Genomic DNA, 20,008 nt, shown 5'->3' on the forward strand with positions numbered 1-20,008 from the left:
TTGTTGGTGTGGAAATCTCAGTAGTTTCTGAAATACTCAAACAAACCTGGCACCAACAACCATGCCACAACCAAGGTCACATTTTCCCCCCATTCTGATGATTGATGTGAATATTAACTGAAGTGCTTGACCTGTATCTGTGTGATTTTATGCATTGCACTGGTGCCACATGATTGGCTGACTGAATAACTATATGAATGAGCAGATATATACAGTGCTGTGAAAAGGTATTTGCCTGATTCATTCTGTTGTGTATATCTCGTACTAAATTGTTTCAGACATTAAAACAAAATCTAAGATAAATCAATGGTAACCCGAGTAAACACAAAATACAGTTTGCAAATGATAGTCATTTATTGAAGCAAAAAAAGTTATCCAATACCAACTGGGCCTGTGTGAAAATGTATTTGCTCTGTAGTTACTAATTCCACAAAACTATGAAACTGCATTGATAACGGGGTTCAACTGGACTAGACACAAAGACCTGATCACTGCAAACCCTGTTCAATCACATCAACACTTAAATAGAACTTTATCAACAGCATGGAGTTGGTTAAAAGATTTTACCCAGTAACACATTATGCCAAAGAAAGAAATTCCAGAATTGATGAGGAAGAAGCTGATTGAAGACGTCAGTCTGGGAAGGGTTACTTCTGGGAAGTCACAAAAGAGCCGAGGACAACATCAAAGGAACTACAGGCCTCTCTTACATCAATAAAGGTCACTGTTCATGACTCCACTATCAGAAAGACACTGGGCAAAAATGGCGTCCATGGAAGTGTGGCGAGGTGAAAACTCACTGCTAACCCGGAACAACATTAAGGCTCGTCTGAATGTCGCCAACACACACCTTGATGATCCTCAAACCTTTTGGGAGAACGTTCTGTGGATTGATGAGTCGAAAGTGGAACTGTTACCAACAGGGGTCCTGTTATTTCTGGCATAAACCAAACACCGAATCCCACAAAAAGAACATACTGACGGTCAAGCATGGTGGTGGAAGTGTGATAGTGTGGGGATGCTTTGCTGCTTCAGGTTCTGGGCAACTTTTATAACTTTTTTAATAACTGAGGGAAACATGAATTCTGCTCTGTACCAGAAAATCCTAAAGGAGAATGTCCGGTCTTCAGTCCGTAAGTTGAAACTCAAGTGCAACTGGATTGTGCAGCAAGACAATCATCTAAAGCCTAGGAGTAAGTCCTAGTCCTAGAAGTAAGTGAAAGTCTGGTCTCCAGTTAGTGGAAGCGTTTGCAGTTGTTGCTGCTAAAAGTAGCACAACCAGATTTTAAGTTTAAGGGGGCAATTAGTTTTTCACATTGGTGATAGGTGTTGGATAACTTCTCTCTTTTTTTGGCTTTAATAAATAAATAAATGAAAACTATATTGAGTGTGTACTCAGGTTGCCTTTGTTTTATGTTGTATTTCGTCTGACGAACAAAAACTATTTAGTACGAGATACACACAAAAACAGAAGAAATCAGGACGGGAGTGAATACTTTTTCACAGCACTGTAGGTGCTCCTAATAAACTGGTCAGTGTGCATACTTTATATCAGATCTGAGCAGACTTTAGAGGAACAAGAACCTGTCTTGCACATGTATGATTTTCCCCATTCAGATAAAAATGATTTGGTCGTTATTTTTTCCCCCAGAAAGTTTTTATTATTATTGTATGTCACCATTTCCCATCCACAAATGATGTAACATTATATAACAACATGACATGTTTACATACATTTATTGCACTTTAATAAATTACAATATCAATTTTCAAAAACATCTCTAGAATGCTCTGGAAATCCATTCACACACCTGGTAAATGGGGGAAGTTTTTAATGTCTAACATGCAGTTGCTGGGCTTCGATTATGAGATTTGTGCTATTACAGATTCAACTGGAGAACATGACCGCCAGGGAAGGAGGAATCTCTGAAAGAGGTGATTGCGCTTGCTTTTTGGCTGCAGTGACATTTAAGGCACTTCTGTTGTTCTGACATTGTTATTCCTTTACTTGCTTGAAACCTAGCTTCATTTAGATGAAGTCGAGAAAGGCTGATTGGTCCTTAATATCATAAACAGAGAATCAGTGTGTGTATATGAAAGGAGCATTCTACATTTGCTCCTATAGATGTCACCAAAACAGTCGAGCTATAGGTCCCGTGTAATACTACGTTTGCTAAATTAGCACAACACTGCTACCATATTTGTAAAACGATCTGTGATTAAAGCCTCATTATCCCTGATGACTTCGTGTCCTGTATGCTTTTTCAAAAATAAAAAAATCCCTGATGACTTAAGTACGTGTACTTGTAACTTGTGTGTTATGTTGCCCCCCCCCCCCTCATATTATTATATTATATATTCCCCTGTGTCCATTCATTTCCTGTTTTTCACATTTGTGCATCATTCATTGCCACCACTTTCTCACAGTTTTGAAGTTGTCTTTTTGATGGAGTTTCCATGCATGACTCATTCTTCGCACTGATGCTTTCCATCAAGCTCAAAAGCGAGATTTCGTAGCAGAAAGACTGATAAGGAAGAACAACGGAATGATAAATGATGCTAGGGAACGTCTGGGGCGCAGGCTTCCTCCTTTTCCATCAAGAATTCTCAAGCAGACTTCACATGCACTTGGCTCAAGGGTTCTTCGATTTGATAAAACGTCTTGTATATACAGTACATGTTTCTAGTTCTTTGAAACGTCATTTCGTTTAGTGTTGGAGGAGTAAGTATATGCTCTTCATGAGTTTAGACTGAAACATCTCAAGTATCATCATGTTTTTATGGACATTATATAACATTTATAAGTTTACATGTTCTTCATGTCCCACTTGGCCAGTGTGGTGGAGTCCACAATGTGCTCGTTCCAATCACTCAGGTAGCTTCAGCTACGCTAAGGGCAATATCCATCCATCCATCCATCCATTTTCCATAACGCTTATCCTATGCATGGTTGTGTGGGAGCCTGGAGCCTATCCCAGGGGACTCAGGGGACACCCTGGACGGACCCATCGCAGGGCACAACTGCACACATTCAAACACTACAGACAATTTGGAAATGGCAGGCAGCCTACAACACATGTCTTCGGACTGTGGGAGGAAACCAAACCCCCAATCCCAGAGGCGCGAGGCAAATGTACTAACCACCAAGCCACCGTGCCCCCGGTGCAATATCTCCCAACAGCAAATCTCTTGTTGAGGCCCCATATCTCATCTGCTTTTTTCTGCTGCTTGGCTGTAATACATCTGATAATCTGCCCGCACGTGTAACACACATGTGTGAGTGGCTCAGAACGGGTAGTCCTTGCTGGTGCTGGTAGTGTGTATGGCACTGGAGTCTTCAGGTAGGGAGCCCCTGCGGGCGATTCGAGGCCGGCAATGCAAAAGGGAGACAAGCTCACGAGAGACACTGCTGGAGAAGGCTGTGTAGATCCAGGGATTCGTGCAGGAGTTCAAGCTGGCCAGCAGCATCAGGATAGTAAAGGCCACCCCTGAGAGAGAGACAGACCGATGGAGGAGTTAGAGACAGAGATGTATGCTGTGTCTGAGTTTATTCCCTATTCACCAAGTAGTTCACTGTTTGATTACAGCCATTTATTTTTTTGTCTTAATTCTCAGTGGATAAATTCTATTTCCTTGGATAGAGCCCTATACTGAGATATATACAGAGTGCACCAGAGAACTTCCTTGTAAAGATATTCTGGTTTGAATGTATACCATTTTATTTTAATAAAATCAGGGACTAGTTATTAAAGAATAAACCTACCAGGCACAAATCAAGAGAATGGCATATCTGCGTAAATGTGTAATATATATACCACACCTGATTCCACCAGTTTAATCCGTTGATGAGATGTCTTTAAATAGACTAGATCAGATGATTGGAACACCCTAGTCTAAACAAAACTTGGCCAAAGGAGACTCAACATGCTGTCACTGCCGGCTGTTGAGATGGCACTTGTTGAACAGCTGGACTATGGATGAGCTTGCAAGGTACAAAGCAAGAATATAGCCAGTCACCTAAACTAAGACTACATTCTGTGTTTCATTGAGACTGCTCAAATCCTTATAATGTAGTAATGTACGTGTGTTTTATCTTGTACATGCTGGGTTGAGAGGTGGGGCTTCATTCATTGGTTCACGCGTAGTGGGGTGGTGACTGGGGCCCTGCTTAGGTTCCTGCCCAGGAACCCATTACTTACTAATCTGTCCCTGAAACCACAGAGTGTAATGCCAAATGCATGGTTATTTAAAACAGGATCTTTATTGGCACTGGGATGTGTGGAAAGAGAGGGAAGAGGAGGAGGATAGCCATAGAGCTCCAAAGTCAACAAGACAAGAGAAAGGTCTGTATTCAGAAATATTATTACACACTGACCACTTCTACCAGTATTACCTGTCATACAGGAACAGCACAATAGATACTTTACACACAACACTCATTCAATGTTAAATTTGGACAGTTGCTTCTATGGTGCTAGCTGTGGTTTTTATTGTATGTACAGTTCCATATTGCAAATGTGTTGTAAGTGCACAATGTATCTTGTATTCTATTTGCAATTATCTTGAACTGGATGGTTGCCAGTTTTTTTATATGATATTGCACCAAAGTTTGAACTCTATTTCCTTCTAGGACCTTAGTTTTCCCCACAGGAGTTCTCCCATCCAAATACTATCCAGACTCAACCCTGCTTAGCTTCAGTGGGAAACCAGGTGAGAACCGCAGGGAGATCTGGCTCTGGGGGTTTTGAGTGCACTACACCCCTCTTCCTCAGTATATGTACAATATGTCTTAATGAGTGTATATGTGTATGTATTTTTGCTAAGCTATTTATTAATCATTCATGTTACTTGTAGTTATGTGTATTACTAGGACAGTGATGGGTTTTGTAGGTTAATTGATGAACTCACCGTTTTCAGGTGGATTTGGGTCCCAAGCAGCCCAGAGCTGCACTGTGAAGTAGGGTAACCAGCACACGGTATAAACCAGCACTATGACTAGAGTCATCCTCAGTGTTTTGGACATCGCTCTAGATACACCTGGAGGTGGAGGCGTCACGGGGCGCGAAATGGACTGCGAAACCCGGACAAGCGGGACTGGCTTGCAAATCTCCATAGGGGCCTCAAATGACTGAGCGTAGGGCTCAGAGTTATCCAGGGAAGTCCGATAATAATCAGCAGCACCTTCAGGAAGCGGACCAGAGCTCATATGAGCCTCTGAGTTGCCCTGATTTATGGGAACGTGTGCGTTGGAGAGTGTGTGAGGCAGTACATCAGGGGACTGAGTGGGACAGAAAAAGGGACAGTCACAGCAGTCTGTCTCCAGTGCATGCCGGGAGTTGCGGGCATTGCAGTATGACTGGGATGAGTCACTCTTGTTCCTTCGATGGAATCCTCTTCGAGAATCTCTCAACATGGATCCTCTTCCTCTCTCCAGTTCTCTTGTTTTGTCGTTCTGACTTCGCAGGCTGGGCATGCGGAAGATGACTACATTTTTCTTCGAGTCAGCTGACACCACCCGCTTCGACTTCAGGTAGATGTTGTCATGGATCTCCCTGAAAATTCGCACCTGGGAGGAATGCAGTTGGGTCAAAGTTACCTAGAGGATATGACCTTCTATTAGATCAATTTAAAATCCTTCTATTTGATACTATATGTCTGTTATTTCAGTCAAAATTTCTCTTTCTACTTTTCATTTTACGGTTTAATTTGGCAGGTTGAACACTTCAGAGATTACTCAGAAATGACTGGGATGGGAACCGATACCCTGCTTAGTCTCTTTGCTTTGCATCATTTTCCACTGTAAAACATGCTTAGAGTATATGTTTTCATATGGTGTGTGGAGTCTTGCATGTTCTCCCATGTCTATGGTTTTTCCCAGGGTTCTCCGATTTCCTCCCACCTTCCAAAAACATCCCTGTACGAGGACTGGCTTCTGTAAATTGCCTCTAGGTGTGAAGAAGCATGTGAATGTGTGTGAGCATGGTGCCCTGTGATGGACTCGTGTCTCATCCAGTCGTATATTCCCAACTCCTGAAATAGGCTGTGGATCTACCACAAGCCTGACCGGGATGATGCAGTTACTGAAGATGAATGAATGAAAGAATATATTGTGTGTATAATGTAGTTCTAAAAACAACTTAACCAAAGGAGACTGACCAAATGAATCCATCTTTATTCCAATTAGAACTAAAAAGGACGGCTGATCAGGAAAAGATCAGGAATCCCACACTCTTTGCCCCAATAGATCGTTTGAAAAATCAAACCAGCAGTCAGTTGTTAGGCTGGACAGCTGGCCAATGCTAACAAAGTTCTGGTTGAGATGTGTTGCTCTTTATTTGATGCTCTGCCCGTCACATCGATATGCTACGTGTGTTTATTCTCACAACGGGATCAACAGTCACTGTTTACCTTCTGACTGTATTAGCAAAACTTACGTATAAAATCTAGGGAGAAAAGTGTTGCCCTCTGGTGCCAACTGTATAAGTTATAGAGAGTTCAAGAAGATTTCCATTACCTGGCACACTGTGATGATCAAGGTAGGAAGGATGAAGACAGCCAGAGTCATCCATGTCACGTAGGCTTTCAGACCCCATGGCTCAGCGAAGTGTCCCCAACACTCAAACTCTCCTGGAGCTACTTCAGACCTGGAGAAAATGAACAGCTAGGGAAAGACAAGGAGTGTTGTAGGCTTTAAATGTACTTGGTAAAAATTGCAAGACATTTTAAAGCTAGTTTTACACAACGTGGGTTGTTTTCGGAAGTGAGTTTGTGCCCCATATAGGTATATTGTAATGTGTAAAATAATAATAAGTATTGTAACTTCTATGTCGATCTTTAGACTTGAGGACAGTAACATTACACTATAGTGTCACTTGGGAAAAATCAATTCCCTGACTACAAATGTAGTTCATGATTTAACTAGAATCCTTCAAAATGATGAGCCAGTTATAAGTGACTACAAAAAACATTTTTTGAAACATTGTTAGTAATTGTACATGAGAATATATCATTGAAGCAACCAGACACATTTCTCAGTTATTTAAGTTATTTCATGTGAATGAAACCCTATGTAGAGTGCACCCTCATACCTGCGGTACACTAAGCACAAGAGACAGACCCCAGGCCACCATGATGGGTGTGTTCCAGCGTGAGATTGCCCCTAGTCTGTAGGCCTGAAGGGGGCAGCATATGGCGTAATGGCGGTCCACTGTCATAGCCACTATCATGTAGGAGGATGCAAACATGCCCACGATCTGCATGTATTTCACCGAGCGGCACAGCACGTCCGGCCCCTGGAACCTCTCTGTAATATCCCACACCAGCTGAGGGAGAACCTGGAGTGTTGGAGTGGAAGGGGGGTGAAATTTTCTAGTTGTCCAGCCCAAAATCATACTGTTTTTAATAGATCATTTAATAGATCGCTTACTGTTTCCGATTTTTAAAGTGAAAGCTGCTAGAACATTTTTAAATAGGATTTGTTGAGGTTTCACGTAGTTTGTCAAAACGATCAAAAATACTATTTTCTCCTATTTAAATATGGTATGTTTGTTATTTAAAAATGAGCTTCCTTGTATTTAATATCTTGCTAATGTCATATTTGAAAAGAAATGCCGTACATAGACGGCACAGATTTACTGTGATGTCTTCATCTCCACTGGTATAGTATAAAAATTCAACTATTTCTGGTTGTTGTTGTTTTTTTTCTTCATATAAATATAGCATCACGCATAAGTCAACACACCATAAATTCATTTCAAATGTTCACGGTGAACGATGAATCACATAAGACTAATTATAAATGGATTTCATTATAAAATGTGCTGTTATTTATTCCAATTTTTTTTTTTAAACATTTATGAAAGGAGTCTCAAGGAGTCTCCACCTAATAATAGCTGAACTAAATGGAAGAAATCTGTGGTTTAAACTAATATTGTGGTTTGGTGGTAATCCTGCTTGATGGTTTATTAAATGAAACAAACAAAGTTGTGCTTTTTTTTTGCGATGGGCTTTATGACTCACTTTACCAAGTTGATTTTTTAAACTGACGGTTTAAATGAATGGACCTGCTTGTCTTGATTAGTCTGATCTACTATTCTGAGTGGATGCCAAAAATATCGTGCAGGCCACAATTTCAACTGCCTAGTGAATGAGAATCATCCATCCATGCATCTTTATCCTTTTCAGGGTCAGGAGACTAATCCCGGGGAGCATGGGGCACAAGGCGGGGTACACCCTGGACAGGGGGTCAGTCCATTGCATACACATTCACACACTCCGGACACTTTAGACACACCAATCAGCCTACCATGCATGTCTTTGGACTGGGGGAGGAAACCCCCGCAGCACGGGGAGAACATGCAAACTCCGCACACACAGGGCCGCGGTGGGAATCGAACCCCCGACCCTGGAGGTGTGAGGCGAACACCTCTTTAGTTTTAGCGTGTAGGATGATTTGAGTGTGTATTATGATTTATTCAAGAACGGACCAGCACTAGTTATGCGCACCTGAAAAAAGGCGACCACCAAGTCAGCCACACAGAGGTTAACCATGAAAAGGTGCATGGGAGCGTTGTGCTTGCGCCTCCGCAGCAGAACCCACAACACAAAGCTGTTGCTCAGCGTGGTGAGCGCCAAGACCAGGCTCAGGACGCCAATCTCCGCCTGCGCCAGCGCCATGTCCCGCACCCTGGCTGCAAGCGGAGCGTTAGTGGTCCCTGCCGAGCTGTTCTGGAGCAGCCAGAAATACGATCCGCCACCGTACGAACCGTTCAATCCACTGTTTTCAAGCGAGGGAGCTGAAGAGGAGTTCCATGCATGAATTGTGCAGTCAGGTCCATGCCAACCTGGTTCCTCTGCGTCAGTCTCCATGCCTGTGGGAGAAACGCCGTTTTTACATTGGTTGTGTTTACTGCAACAGTGCAAGGATCAGCCACACTAGTGGACCACTTCAGTCTTTAAACATACAAATAGTGAAATTTGTGAGACAAATAATGAATTTTGGCATGGGTAGTTAGTTCGATGGCGTAGTGCATGTTTCTGAAGCATCCTAGAGTGTAAAGACCTTCTACCTAAATTAAAAAAAAGTACTGCCATTGTTAATAAATAGTACTGTTACTTAAATAAATGCTTGATTTCGTTAGGTACGGCCTTTTTACAAAATGATCCTTAGCTGTCCCTGAATTTGAAAATTTGTTCAATTTCACGTGTCCTGAGAGAACCCATTTCTCTCTTTCACTCTCTCTCTCTCTCTCTCTCTCTCTCTCTCTCTCTCTCTCTTCAAGGGCCTCTTTCCCAAAATGATACCATCTGTGGAGTATTCACAAATCTGCCATTACATCTAATATGCAGGACAAAACTGCCCCCCTGAGGATTGACTTGAGTTCTCACAAAGGCTTAAACAGAGACAATCCTCCTCTTTATATTCCCTAGTGAACCCTCAGCAGATTTTTAACCCTCCACCCATGCATGTATATTAACCGTGTTTAAACAATTCGACTGACACATCTAGATTTCTGCATGGAAAATATGAGAGGATCTTTATCGAGACTTTGATAAATGTAGACGGCCTTATTTAACAGCTAGCACAGCCATGTTTTCAGCGCCCTATATGTGTACTGGAGAAGTGTTTTAAAACAATCAAGCCTATTGAGTGCAGAAGTATGCGAACTCATATTAGCTACTATTGGTACCTCAACCAAATGCTTTTCTGTAGCTGCTGATCATTCCTCCGCCGCAATTAGGAGGTATTTTGGCATGGTCCTTTATACAAACCTGTTTCAGTTTGTGTATAATTTTAGGATGTTTTGCTTGAACGGCCTGCTTCAGATCACGCCACAGTGCTTCGATGTGATTAAAGAAAGAACTCTGACTTGGCCATTCTAAAATATATATTAAAACAAAAACAAAAAACCTCTTGTGATTGAGCCACACTGGTGTTGATTTACCCCTGTGTTTTGGATCTTGCATGACAACTTCTTTTGTTGGAGATCACATACAGACAGCCTGACTTTGTGCTATAGAATTACCTCTGCTGTACAATTCACTGGTCCCCTAGAGTGAGGTCGTGGTGTTGGTATTGTACAGTGTATTGTGTTCTGCACGTATAACTTGCGTGTATATTTACTGAAAAGTCTGAAGTTTGTCTCATCTAACTACCTACTGAAAAGTCTGAATTTTGACTCATTTACCATTCTAGTAGTGCCGGTTCAAATCCAGGTAGGCAAATTTAAACCAGGCAGGAACATTTTTCTTTCCTCTATTTCCTTTGTAGTAACCTCATAAGAACTCCACTTGTCTTGTGTTTTTCTTAGGGTGGACTTGTGGACATTCTACTCCCTTAGCTGTCACTCTTGCATTCTTGATGGAGTGTCCTGAAACCGATGTTGGTAGCCTGCCTACTTCAAGGAAGGGGCTGAATTTCTTTGCTAGGTTTCTATGACAGACAACATGAGGGTGGACAAATCCCAGGCATCTAGGACAAGCAGATTTTGTGTCTAGGGTTTTTTTTATTATTTTTTTTTAATCCCCCATACATATCGTGTAAAGAGTTACTCCTTCTTGACTTTTGCGTGACAATAGCTTTAGTTTACTTTACTTTATAAAGTGAAATTAAACACAACAACAATAGCTGTACAAAGACAAAAACAATACATATAACAAACATGAAGTTGAAATATCCAACATGTCTCAGGTACTGATTTATGTACAGTTAAAAGATAAGAAATGGGTTTTTAATCGAGTTTTAAAAATAGTTAAAGCTGCTCTGACATGCAGAGGTCAACTGTTCCAAAGCACGGGGCCAGACCACGGCACGGTCACCCCTAAACTTTAATCTGGACTTGTGAAGACGTAAGAGCAGCTGATCAGAAGACCCAAGAGACCTGGTGGAAGTGTACCGTTTTAACAGATCTGCAAGGTATGGTGGTGCTAACCCGTTTAATGATTTAAAAACAAACAACAAAAGCTTATACTCGATTCTAAAGCGTACCGGTAACCAGTGGAGCGAAGATCAAATAGGGGCAGTGTACTCCTGCTTATACGTACCTATCGATAGCCTAGCAGCCGCATTTTGAACCTCCTGTAAACGAGACAAGGCTGTGTGACTGACTCTTATGTATAGCGAATTAGTCAAGCTGAGACCAAATGAAAGCATGGATGACCTTCTCGAGATCATTAAAAGAAAGAAAAGGCTTGACTTTGGCTAGAAGTCTTAAATGAAAGAAGCTGGATTCGACAACTGTATTTATTTGCTGATCAATTTGAAAGGTTTTGTCAAACACACTCAGGTTCTTCCACAACCGCTTTACCGTAAGGAGCCATTGCTTACTGCGTGCACTTGCTCGCTTAACTAACTCGCTTGTCATATCTCATTACATTACATCAGCTACCACTTTTTAGTTAATGAGGTTTCCAGGCATCCAAAACATAAGTCTGGGCAACACATTGGAGGTAATGAATTTATGATTTTCCACTGTTGACAAGGATTTTTACATCCCACTCTTTCGATGCACAGTAGGACTTCCACTCCTAGGATAAGCAGTCATGGTGCCATTTTTAAAACCGACTGTAGTGAATGACAGGGAGGGATGGGACGGGACATAACGTATACGAGGAGCGTCTTTACTGTATTTATCCACTTGGTATTCTTATTATTGGACTTGCAAGCAGACAGGTTAAGTGGCGGCAAATCCAAATCTCAAAGCCACAGAACAAGCCATAGAGCAAACCCGAAGAGGCTACAGAATGAAGAGGTTAAAGAAAGAAGGGGCTACAGAATACACCAGAAATCAAAGGAGAAAAAACGGGTTAATGGATAAAGGAAGGAAAGAACGATCATTTGACGTAAGAAAGGAATTACTAAGAATGTACACAGGAATCACAAATTCGAAAATAGACTAGGATTAAAACACAAACATAATCCGGAGCAAGCGAGTTCACCAAACAGCTCAATAACTTTTCATCAGAGTCAAACCAACAAAGTGGGATAAGTATAGAAACTGATGAGCGCTAATGAGACCGACAATTAAACACAGGTGCGGACAGAAAATAATGGGCGTGCACGGGAAGGGTGGGTAGAAGAAGAAGCGCGAACCCCAGAAGGCATACAGGAAACTTCTGTCACACTGACTTCTGCTACGGCGGATCCTTTGTAACCCTTTCAAAGAATTATGAGCTTCAACAAGTCCCAAAATGTTTTTTTGATTAGAACATGTTTGACTTTTTTTTATTATTATTATTTTATCAAGGGTATTGTTTACATAGTAGCCTTTCCAAGAACACAGTGCACTTTAATGTACTTTAACGAGCACAATAAGTGTGTTACAAGTCCAATAGTCATATTCTTAATAATTCCTAAAGGTAAACCACATATCGGCTTGCACGTATCTCTTCATCATTCGTCCTTAGTAACGGCTTTATTCTGTTCAGGGTTGTGCTGTGCCCGGGGGAACACACTCACTGCAATTTTAGCATAACCAATGTTATCAAAATACCTGCATGTTTTTGAATAGTAGGAGGAAACCAGAGCACCCTGAGGAAACCCACATGAACATGGGGAGAACATGTAAAACTCAGAAGCCTGAAGCTTTGCTACCCACTGTGCCACTGCACATGTTTGTCTGTTTATTTTAATCACAAACCTGGCTAACATTCTGGAAGAGTGCCTTCTACAAGACACCTAAAGCTGCTCCATTTCCCCCCCCAACTACTGCTCACAAAACATGACTAATTAACAATTTACAGAAGAAGTCCATCTTTGACACCATTGGGATTACACAATACACACTTGCCCAACCATAGGTCAAACAGTTTAGCAACACCAATTTGTTGTTGTTGTTGTTTTTCACTTGTTAGATAAAGCCAAAGTGCTGCACAGTAAAATCAAGTTTAGTCACCAGTCACATTATTAGCAACACCTGTACACCTGCCTGTTCATGCAATGATCAAATCAGCCAATCATGTGTCAGCTGCACATTGCATAAAATCATGCAGGTCAAGAGTTTTAGTTAACTAGGTTTAGTTCACTTTAGTTAGTTAGACTTCTATTGCTGGTGCCAGGAAGACTGCTGATGTTCTGGGATTCACACAACAGTCTCTAGAGTTTATATAGAATTATATGAAAAACAAAACAAAACATTTTCAGGGAGGCTATGGCAACGTAATCACTTTTTACAACCATGGTGAGCAGAAAAGCATACCAGACACACTGGGTTCCACACCCGTCAGCCAAGAACAGGAATCTGAGACGAAACCGAATTGATTGGGAAAACAGCATGAATCCATGGACACAAGAATTAGGTATGATACTTGACACTTAGTGTATGCTAAATTTCATTCCAAAAAGTCATTTAAACACTTAAACCAGGGGTATGCAAGTAAAAGGTCCATGCGATTCATTGCATGCAGAGGTTCAGATAAGCAGCTAAGCTTGACCATCAATTGTTAGTTCATAGCTGTAAATACACATCATTTTGATGTGGTTGATGTTTTGTTTCACACTGGCGCGACACATTACCACTTTTCACTCATAACACACACTCTGAACAAATTAGACATCTGTTTGGATCGAGGAGCAGAGAATAAACACATACTTCTCTGTTTAATCCATTTTCTGTGTTGTTTTTTTTTTTTTTTAACAAGCCATTTTGTCAATAATCAGACAAGAACGGTAAATTTATTTATTTGTTTGTTTGTTTTTAAATCTATGTAAATAAGTCTGTGAAAACTCTTTGCGTTCTCGACGAGCCACCTTATATAAATGCACAAGCCACAGCAGAGGTAGAAATGGTTCATGTTTTTGAAAAAATGTCATCACTAAAGTATTGAGATTATTATTATTTCTTTCATATGTTGGACAGATCTGCGACAGAATTAAGCACAGAATGAAGTGCTCGGTTCGATCCCATGGAATATTTTTCTTGGTCCACAACCAAACTGCCGTCCGCCAGCTGATCGCACGGGACTTAAACCGTTTGTCCAATAAAAAATGGTGTATGTGCTGTTTATTAAGTCTTTATTTAATAATGTGAGTTCAATCAGGGATGGCTTCACAAACTTTTGGTCACAGCTGCTGCTTAGAAAATGGTAAACAACGTCTACGTTTAGAGCCCAAAACACTGTCTGAAGATAACAAATGAGAAGCGGTTCATTAGCTGTACAGCAGAAAGCTGTTCGGATTTGCAGCTGCACCGTCTCACGGTTCTCCTGAAGGACACTTGCTAAGAGCTGCTGCTTGCTGTCTGAGAGAGTGAACTCCTCAGAGTTCTCCATCTGAGTTCTCCAATGTGTTAGCTGACTGATTCTGCTCCGTTTCCGTCTTCGCCTCGGAGTTTGGAGTGATGCATGAAGGAAAGAGTTCGACCATCTGTTTCCACTGCAACCTTTTCTCTTTTCCCCTTTTCTCTTTTGCCCTCGAAAGGCTATTTGTAGATCCTCACGCTGCAGATTGTCAGACATGAGCTGACGTTTATCAGATATGAGCTCACTGATGGTTCAGTGGAAATTGCAACATACTGTATGTGCAAACATTTGCGTCTGGGTTTCGCTATATGCTTTTACTCACTGCTCTTATAAAATGGCTGATAAGGTGGGCGGGCAGTGTGTGAGTTATGCGAGTCTACTTGTTCGTGTCGGAGGCACGGGTGTTTGAACTGGGTGTGACGATTCCATTAAAGCACTATAAGTATAATTTTCCCACTTAGAAGCAAGTAATTATATTTCACTCATGATAATGACTATTGAATATTCGTGTATAATGCTGTAGATTGCAAATAAGATAAGTTGCTGAAAAGAGCTTACAATGGCTAACAATACATATGAGTTCTCAATGATTGCGGTGCAATAAATCATTAATCATTAGCTCCCCTTTGCCTGTTTTGATGTCTTGCAGTGTTTATAATTAGGGGGGAAATAATGTGCAATAACACCATTTGGTCCTAAATAGCTTATATAATTGTAAAGAAAACTATGCTTTCGTTCATTCATTCATTGATATTTATCAAGTACTTTATCCCAGTCAGGGTAGCAATGGATTCAGAGCGTACCCCGGGAACACTGAACACTACCCCAGAACCTACCCTGGGAACACTCAACACTTCCCCAGAGCCTACCCCAGGAACAATGGACACTACCCCAGAACCTACCACGGGAACACGGAACACTACCCCAGAGTCTACCCCAGGAACAATGAACACTACCCCAAAGCCTACCCCGGGAACACTGAACACTACCCCAGAGTCTACCCCAGGAACAATGGACACTACCCCAGAACCTACCGCGGGAACACGGAACACTACCCCAGAGTCTACCCCAGGAACAATGGACACTACCCCAGAACCTACCGCGGGAACACGGAACACTACCCCAGAGTCTACCCCAGGAACAATGAACACTACCCCAAAGCCTACCCCGGGAACACTGAACACTACCCCAGAGCCTACCCCGGGAACACTGAATAGTACCCCAGAACCTACCCTGGGAACACTGAACACTGCCCCAGAACCTACCCTGGGAACACTGAACACTGCCCCAGAACCTACCCCGGGAACACTGAGCAGTAACCCTGATCCTACCCCGGGAACACTGAACACCGCCCCACAACGTACCCCGGGAACACCGAACATTGCCCCAGAGCTTACCCCAGGAACACCGGGTGTGATGCATGAATACACCCTGAATAGGACACCAGTCCATCACAGGACATCATGCACGCACACACACACACACACACACACACACACACACACACACACATTCACACACTGTGCTATACTGTGATTTCTATATTGTATTGTTATTATTTTATAATATTTATGCTTCACATTTGATCCATTCTCCTGCATCCTGACCTGATGGAAGGCAGTCTGAAGATACTAACAAACCATCTGCTATAAGTAACACGTCCGAGCGCTGCATGACTGATGACTTAGCGCTCAAATGCACCCACTCGGTGCACAGCATTACCACAAGCCATTAACAATAACTGTGTACACATGGCTAAGACAGGATTAGACAAATATCTGTCCCTTCCCTTCTCTTTTTTGTTGCTTTTGCTTACTCTTGTACATTTCTCAGTTAATCCTCACACTCGGTCATGCACCAGCTGGCCTAAGTGACACTGCAACAACCACATGACACAAATTTGGCACAAGTAAACTTCTCCTGTTATCGTTAAGCCTATATTTAGTCGTCGTGTCATCTAGTGTGTCATTTAAAAACAATGAATAAGTTTTTGTATTGTCATGAAAACAGTGACAAAGTAACGTGCCAGAAACGTCACAAAGAAACGTGCCAGAAATGAAAGTAACTTATTAAGACAGGTTAAGGCAGATTATTATTTGTTAAAAATGCAAATTAATTTTCAAAAAAAAAAAAAAAAAAAAAGCTCCCAGTTGGATCTGACTAGATTTTTTTTATATATATAGTTCCTTCTTCTTTACGAGTAAGTTATGAAATACAGCTGGCTCAAATAAGTGAACTTCCTCAGAAAAACCTGTAAAAAAATAATAATAAAAAATTCACTGCAACCTTAAAAAATATCACATGCTTCACAGACAGGTACAAAGAATCCGGACTGCAATGTCACCCAGCTCGTGTTCGCCAGGCCCTTTTTCCATCATCCACTTCCTGTAATAACCAGCCTGTTTATGTTAACCATGAAGTGGAAGAGGTAAGCACATTTGCACACTAACCCCAGCAAAAAGCCGATTCGACTTAAGATACTTCTATGCGCACTGTGATATGATCATCAGAAATAATATTCTCTATACGATCTGCTGTCATTTCCGGTCTCTCTGAAGGTCATGTCTCTGAAAAACTGATAAATCAACTGCTCACATCTTACCGTTCGTGATGATGGAGTGTATATGATTGTACGCAAGGCTGGTCTACAATGCATGTTCCTCTGAACAGGTTCTTGACAAGATTATCATTGAGATAGTACATAAAGATAGTTTGAACCGGAAAAAAAAAAAAAAAAACCGTCTAATTTGCCCGTTCACCTTTGTACCAAATTTGTATAAATGTAGAATTTTTCTTTTTATGTTCTAGGTATTTATTTTTTCATTTTATTTTTTAGTTTTAGTGCATAGTAATTTGCATATGTGTGCATTATGTGCACCTGGTTTTTAGTACTTAGTCTACACTCCAGTAACATTCAGCTGCCATAATCACACCAACACACTTTTTTATTTATATATATATATATATATATAAGCACATACTGGTCTTTCAAAAACCTTCACTCGTTTTTACTTCTCTAATCATTTCCCCATGCATTCGAGGTAACCCAGGCTCTAGTATATAAACACACAGTCACCTAACACACATTAATGTACTCACCTGACTGCCTTCCAATGATTCTATTTACATTCTTAAGTGACATAAAGAACTAGTTTTCCACATGCTATATTCAGTGCTTCTATAGAAGACAAACGTAAACTTACTGTTTGCGGTTGTCCAGTCCCAGTTTGTTGACGGTTACCAGGTCCGGCACTTTTACTGCATCTCTCTACCTGTCCAGCCTTGCGCAGTACACGTGGTTTCTACAGGATTGGTGTGTTATTTCACCAGCCTAATGTGAACCAGCAAACTCGTTGTGTCATGTTTGGATTGACGCCTGAGCAAAACAAGGTGCCGTCCCAGATGATAGCAAGGAAGGTATCCTTCAAGATTGTTTCACTCCTGAGTAGTGCTTGGAAAAGTCCTTATATCCCAGTCGAAATGGGTACTACTGCATTGATACGGCTGATTTTGAGCTCAGACTGCTCTCTCTCTCTCTCTCTCTCTCTTTCTCTCTCTCTCCCCTCCCCTCCCTGGTTCTCTGGGAGGAGATAGTTAAGACAGGTGTTCTATGACATAACTCTCCGGCACGAAACGTTCAGATTGATAGATGGGTTGGGTGTAAAGTCAAATATCTACTTAGGTTTGTTTAAACCTGCTGAGGGAAGAGTGATTTGTGTTGAAGCGTACACTGTCTTCTCCCTTTAAACCACATCAGATTCACATAACCTGCTCTGTGAAAAGAGGAGGAACCAGTGAACCAGTACGGTCCATTATGCAGTGTTGTTGTTGTTGATTTGCCTGACTCACGTCAATTAAATTCATTCTGAGCTGATGGTTCATTTTGTACTGTGACATCAAGACATCAGTTTTTACAGGGAAGGATGTGTTGTAGGTCCAACGGAGAAATGGAGTGTGAGAGGAGATATAAATGTGGCTCAGAGCCGCTGTCATATACTTGTCTCTGGCCTGGATCAAGAGCATAATGGTGTGTTGTGCCAGACGAACAAAATATGTGCTTACCCACAGTACGTGACACAAGTAACCTCATGTGCAATATCTATCCTGGGGAGGACTAACACATAGCACCCATTGTCCTTACTCCACACTCTGACAAATATCTCTAGGACATAACACGGCAGTGTTCTTATGCATAAAGTGACATTACCCAGCAGTCAACAGTCATTTGCCAGTAGATTTTTTTTATTTAAAATAACCCATACACCACCTAAAGAGTAGAAGAGGCCCATACCGTATCTCCCGAGCCCTCTTTCTATGGAGCTCTCAAGCCGGCTTGGCTTGAGCTAATCCAATGCACAAAGTTACGTTTTCCAGATGTTCTCATCAGTGGCCAGAAATAAAACTGACAGCTGATTTCCTTGGGGGGAAAAGACAAGGTTCCTCTGGTGATCGTTTTAGTACCCTGTATTTGGTAGTTCGACCCAAGGCACAATTGCAGTGAGCTCTTGACAATTCATTATAAAGACATTTACTAAGACAGTTTTCCAGGAAAGACGTAGTGCAGGCTTGCAGGCTGGGCTCTATTTCAAACGTCTATCTCAAATGTCAGTAATTTTAGAAACTCGAATCCCAGTGGATCGAAAAAGGCCATCCTGAGCGATTTGAAAAATTAACCCGTTATATATGTGTTCTGAACAAACAGAGGGATGTAATGAAGTTGCATGAGGCTGATGATATCAGACACCTACTGTATACTGAAGCTAAATAAAACATAAGGCATTATTTATTTATATTCATTCATCTTCATTAACTTCTTTATCTTGGTCATGATCATAGTGGATCCAGAGTGAAGGGGAACACACCCTGGGTACATATATACACATACATTCACAATTTTGCATAACCAATCCACCAACCAGCATGATTCTGAGAGGTTGAAAATAAATCTTTCAAAACACAGAACCCAAAAGAACCACATACGGACATTTGTGAGAGCAGCAAAACTTTCCACTGTGTGGAAAATACATGATCACATGACACCTACAATCCCCTCCGAATCTATTGGAACGGCAAGGCCAATTTTATCAGCTTTTGTTGTAGACTGAAGACGTTTGGGTTTGAGACCAAAAAGATGAAAATGAAAAGAGAGTTTAGAATTTCAGCTTTTATTTCCTGGTATTTATACGTAGATGTGCTAAACGACATAGAACGTAGCACGTTTTGTATCCGACCACCCAATCTGTAGGTGAGCAAATATACTGGAACATGATTGACTGACGGATGTTTCTTGTTACCCAGGTGTGTTCTGTTAGATTGATTGTTTAAACAATTAATAGCTCAATAAATAGTTACACCCTTCTGCATTCGTTGTTAAAAAGGATAAGCCAACATGAAGATCAGAGAGCTGTCTGTTGGAGAAATGCAAGCCATTTTGAAGCTGAGTAAATAGGGAAAATCAATCAGAGGCATTGCACAAACATTGGGCATAGTCAGTACAATAATTTGAAATGTCTTGAAAAAGAAAGAAGCCACTGGTGTACTGAGCAACAGACACCGAATGGGTTGACCAAGGAAAACAACGACAGTTGATAAGAGAAACATTGTGAGAGCTGAAAGAGGCTGTGGTAAAAGCCTGGAAAAGCATCACAATCATGGGCGTAACCACACATTCTTTTTTGGGGGGGGTGTCATGTACCCCCCCAATGTTGAGGAAATACCAATCTGTCCCCCAATCTAAAGTACAAAATATTTTCTATATGTCCCCCTTTAA

General features: G+C 41.3%; 2 protein-coding genes across 3 annotated transcripts; one reads left to right on the plus strand and one right to left on the minus strand.

Moving 5' to 3' along the window:
- Positions 1-314: 314 nt before the first annotated feature.
- avpr2aa (arginine vasopressin receptor 2a, duplicate a) lies at positions 315-17,760 on the minus strand. Of its 2 annotated transcripts, none has more exons than XM_017486346.3 (6): positions 17,442-17,760; positions 8,506-8,870; positions 7,089-7,334; positions 6,515-6,661; positions 4,909-5,596; positions 315-3,488 (listed from the first exon to the last, which is right to left on the minus strand). In XM_017486346.3, exons 2-6 carry the CDS (start codon positions 8,866-8,868, stop codon positions 3,286-3,288), a joined length of 1,647 nt encoding a protein of 548 aa, XP_017341835.1. In that variant the 5' UTR covers positions 8,869-8,870; positions 17,442-17,760; the 3' UTR covers positions 315-3,285. The 2 variants fall into 2 exon arrangements, with proteins under 2 accessions (XP_017341835.1, XP_017341836.1); XM_017486347.3 differs by having other exon boundaries at positions 516-3,488; positions 4,909-5,566.
- Positions 15,025-16,112, plus strand: LOC128635133 (uncharacterized). Its single transcript, XM_053686357.1, has 2 exons — positions 15,025-15,649; positions 16,072-16,112. Exons 1-2 carry the CDS (start codon positions 15,025-15,027, stop codon positions 16,110-16,112), a joined length of 666 nt encoding a protein of 221 aa, XP_053542332.1.
- Positions 17,761-20,008: the final 2,248 nt, after the last annotated feature.

This window comes from Ictalurus punctatus, chromosome 15 (assembly GCF_001660625.3).
Source record: "Ictalurus punctatus breed USDA103 chromosome 15, Coco_2.0, whole genome shotgun sequence".
Classification (NCBI taxonomy): domain Eukaryota; kingdom Metazoa; phylum Chordata; class Actinopteri; order Siluriformes; family Ictaluridae; genus Ictalurus; species Ictalurus punctatus.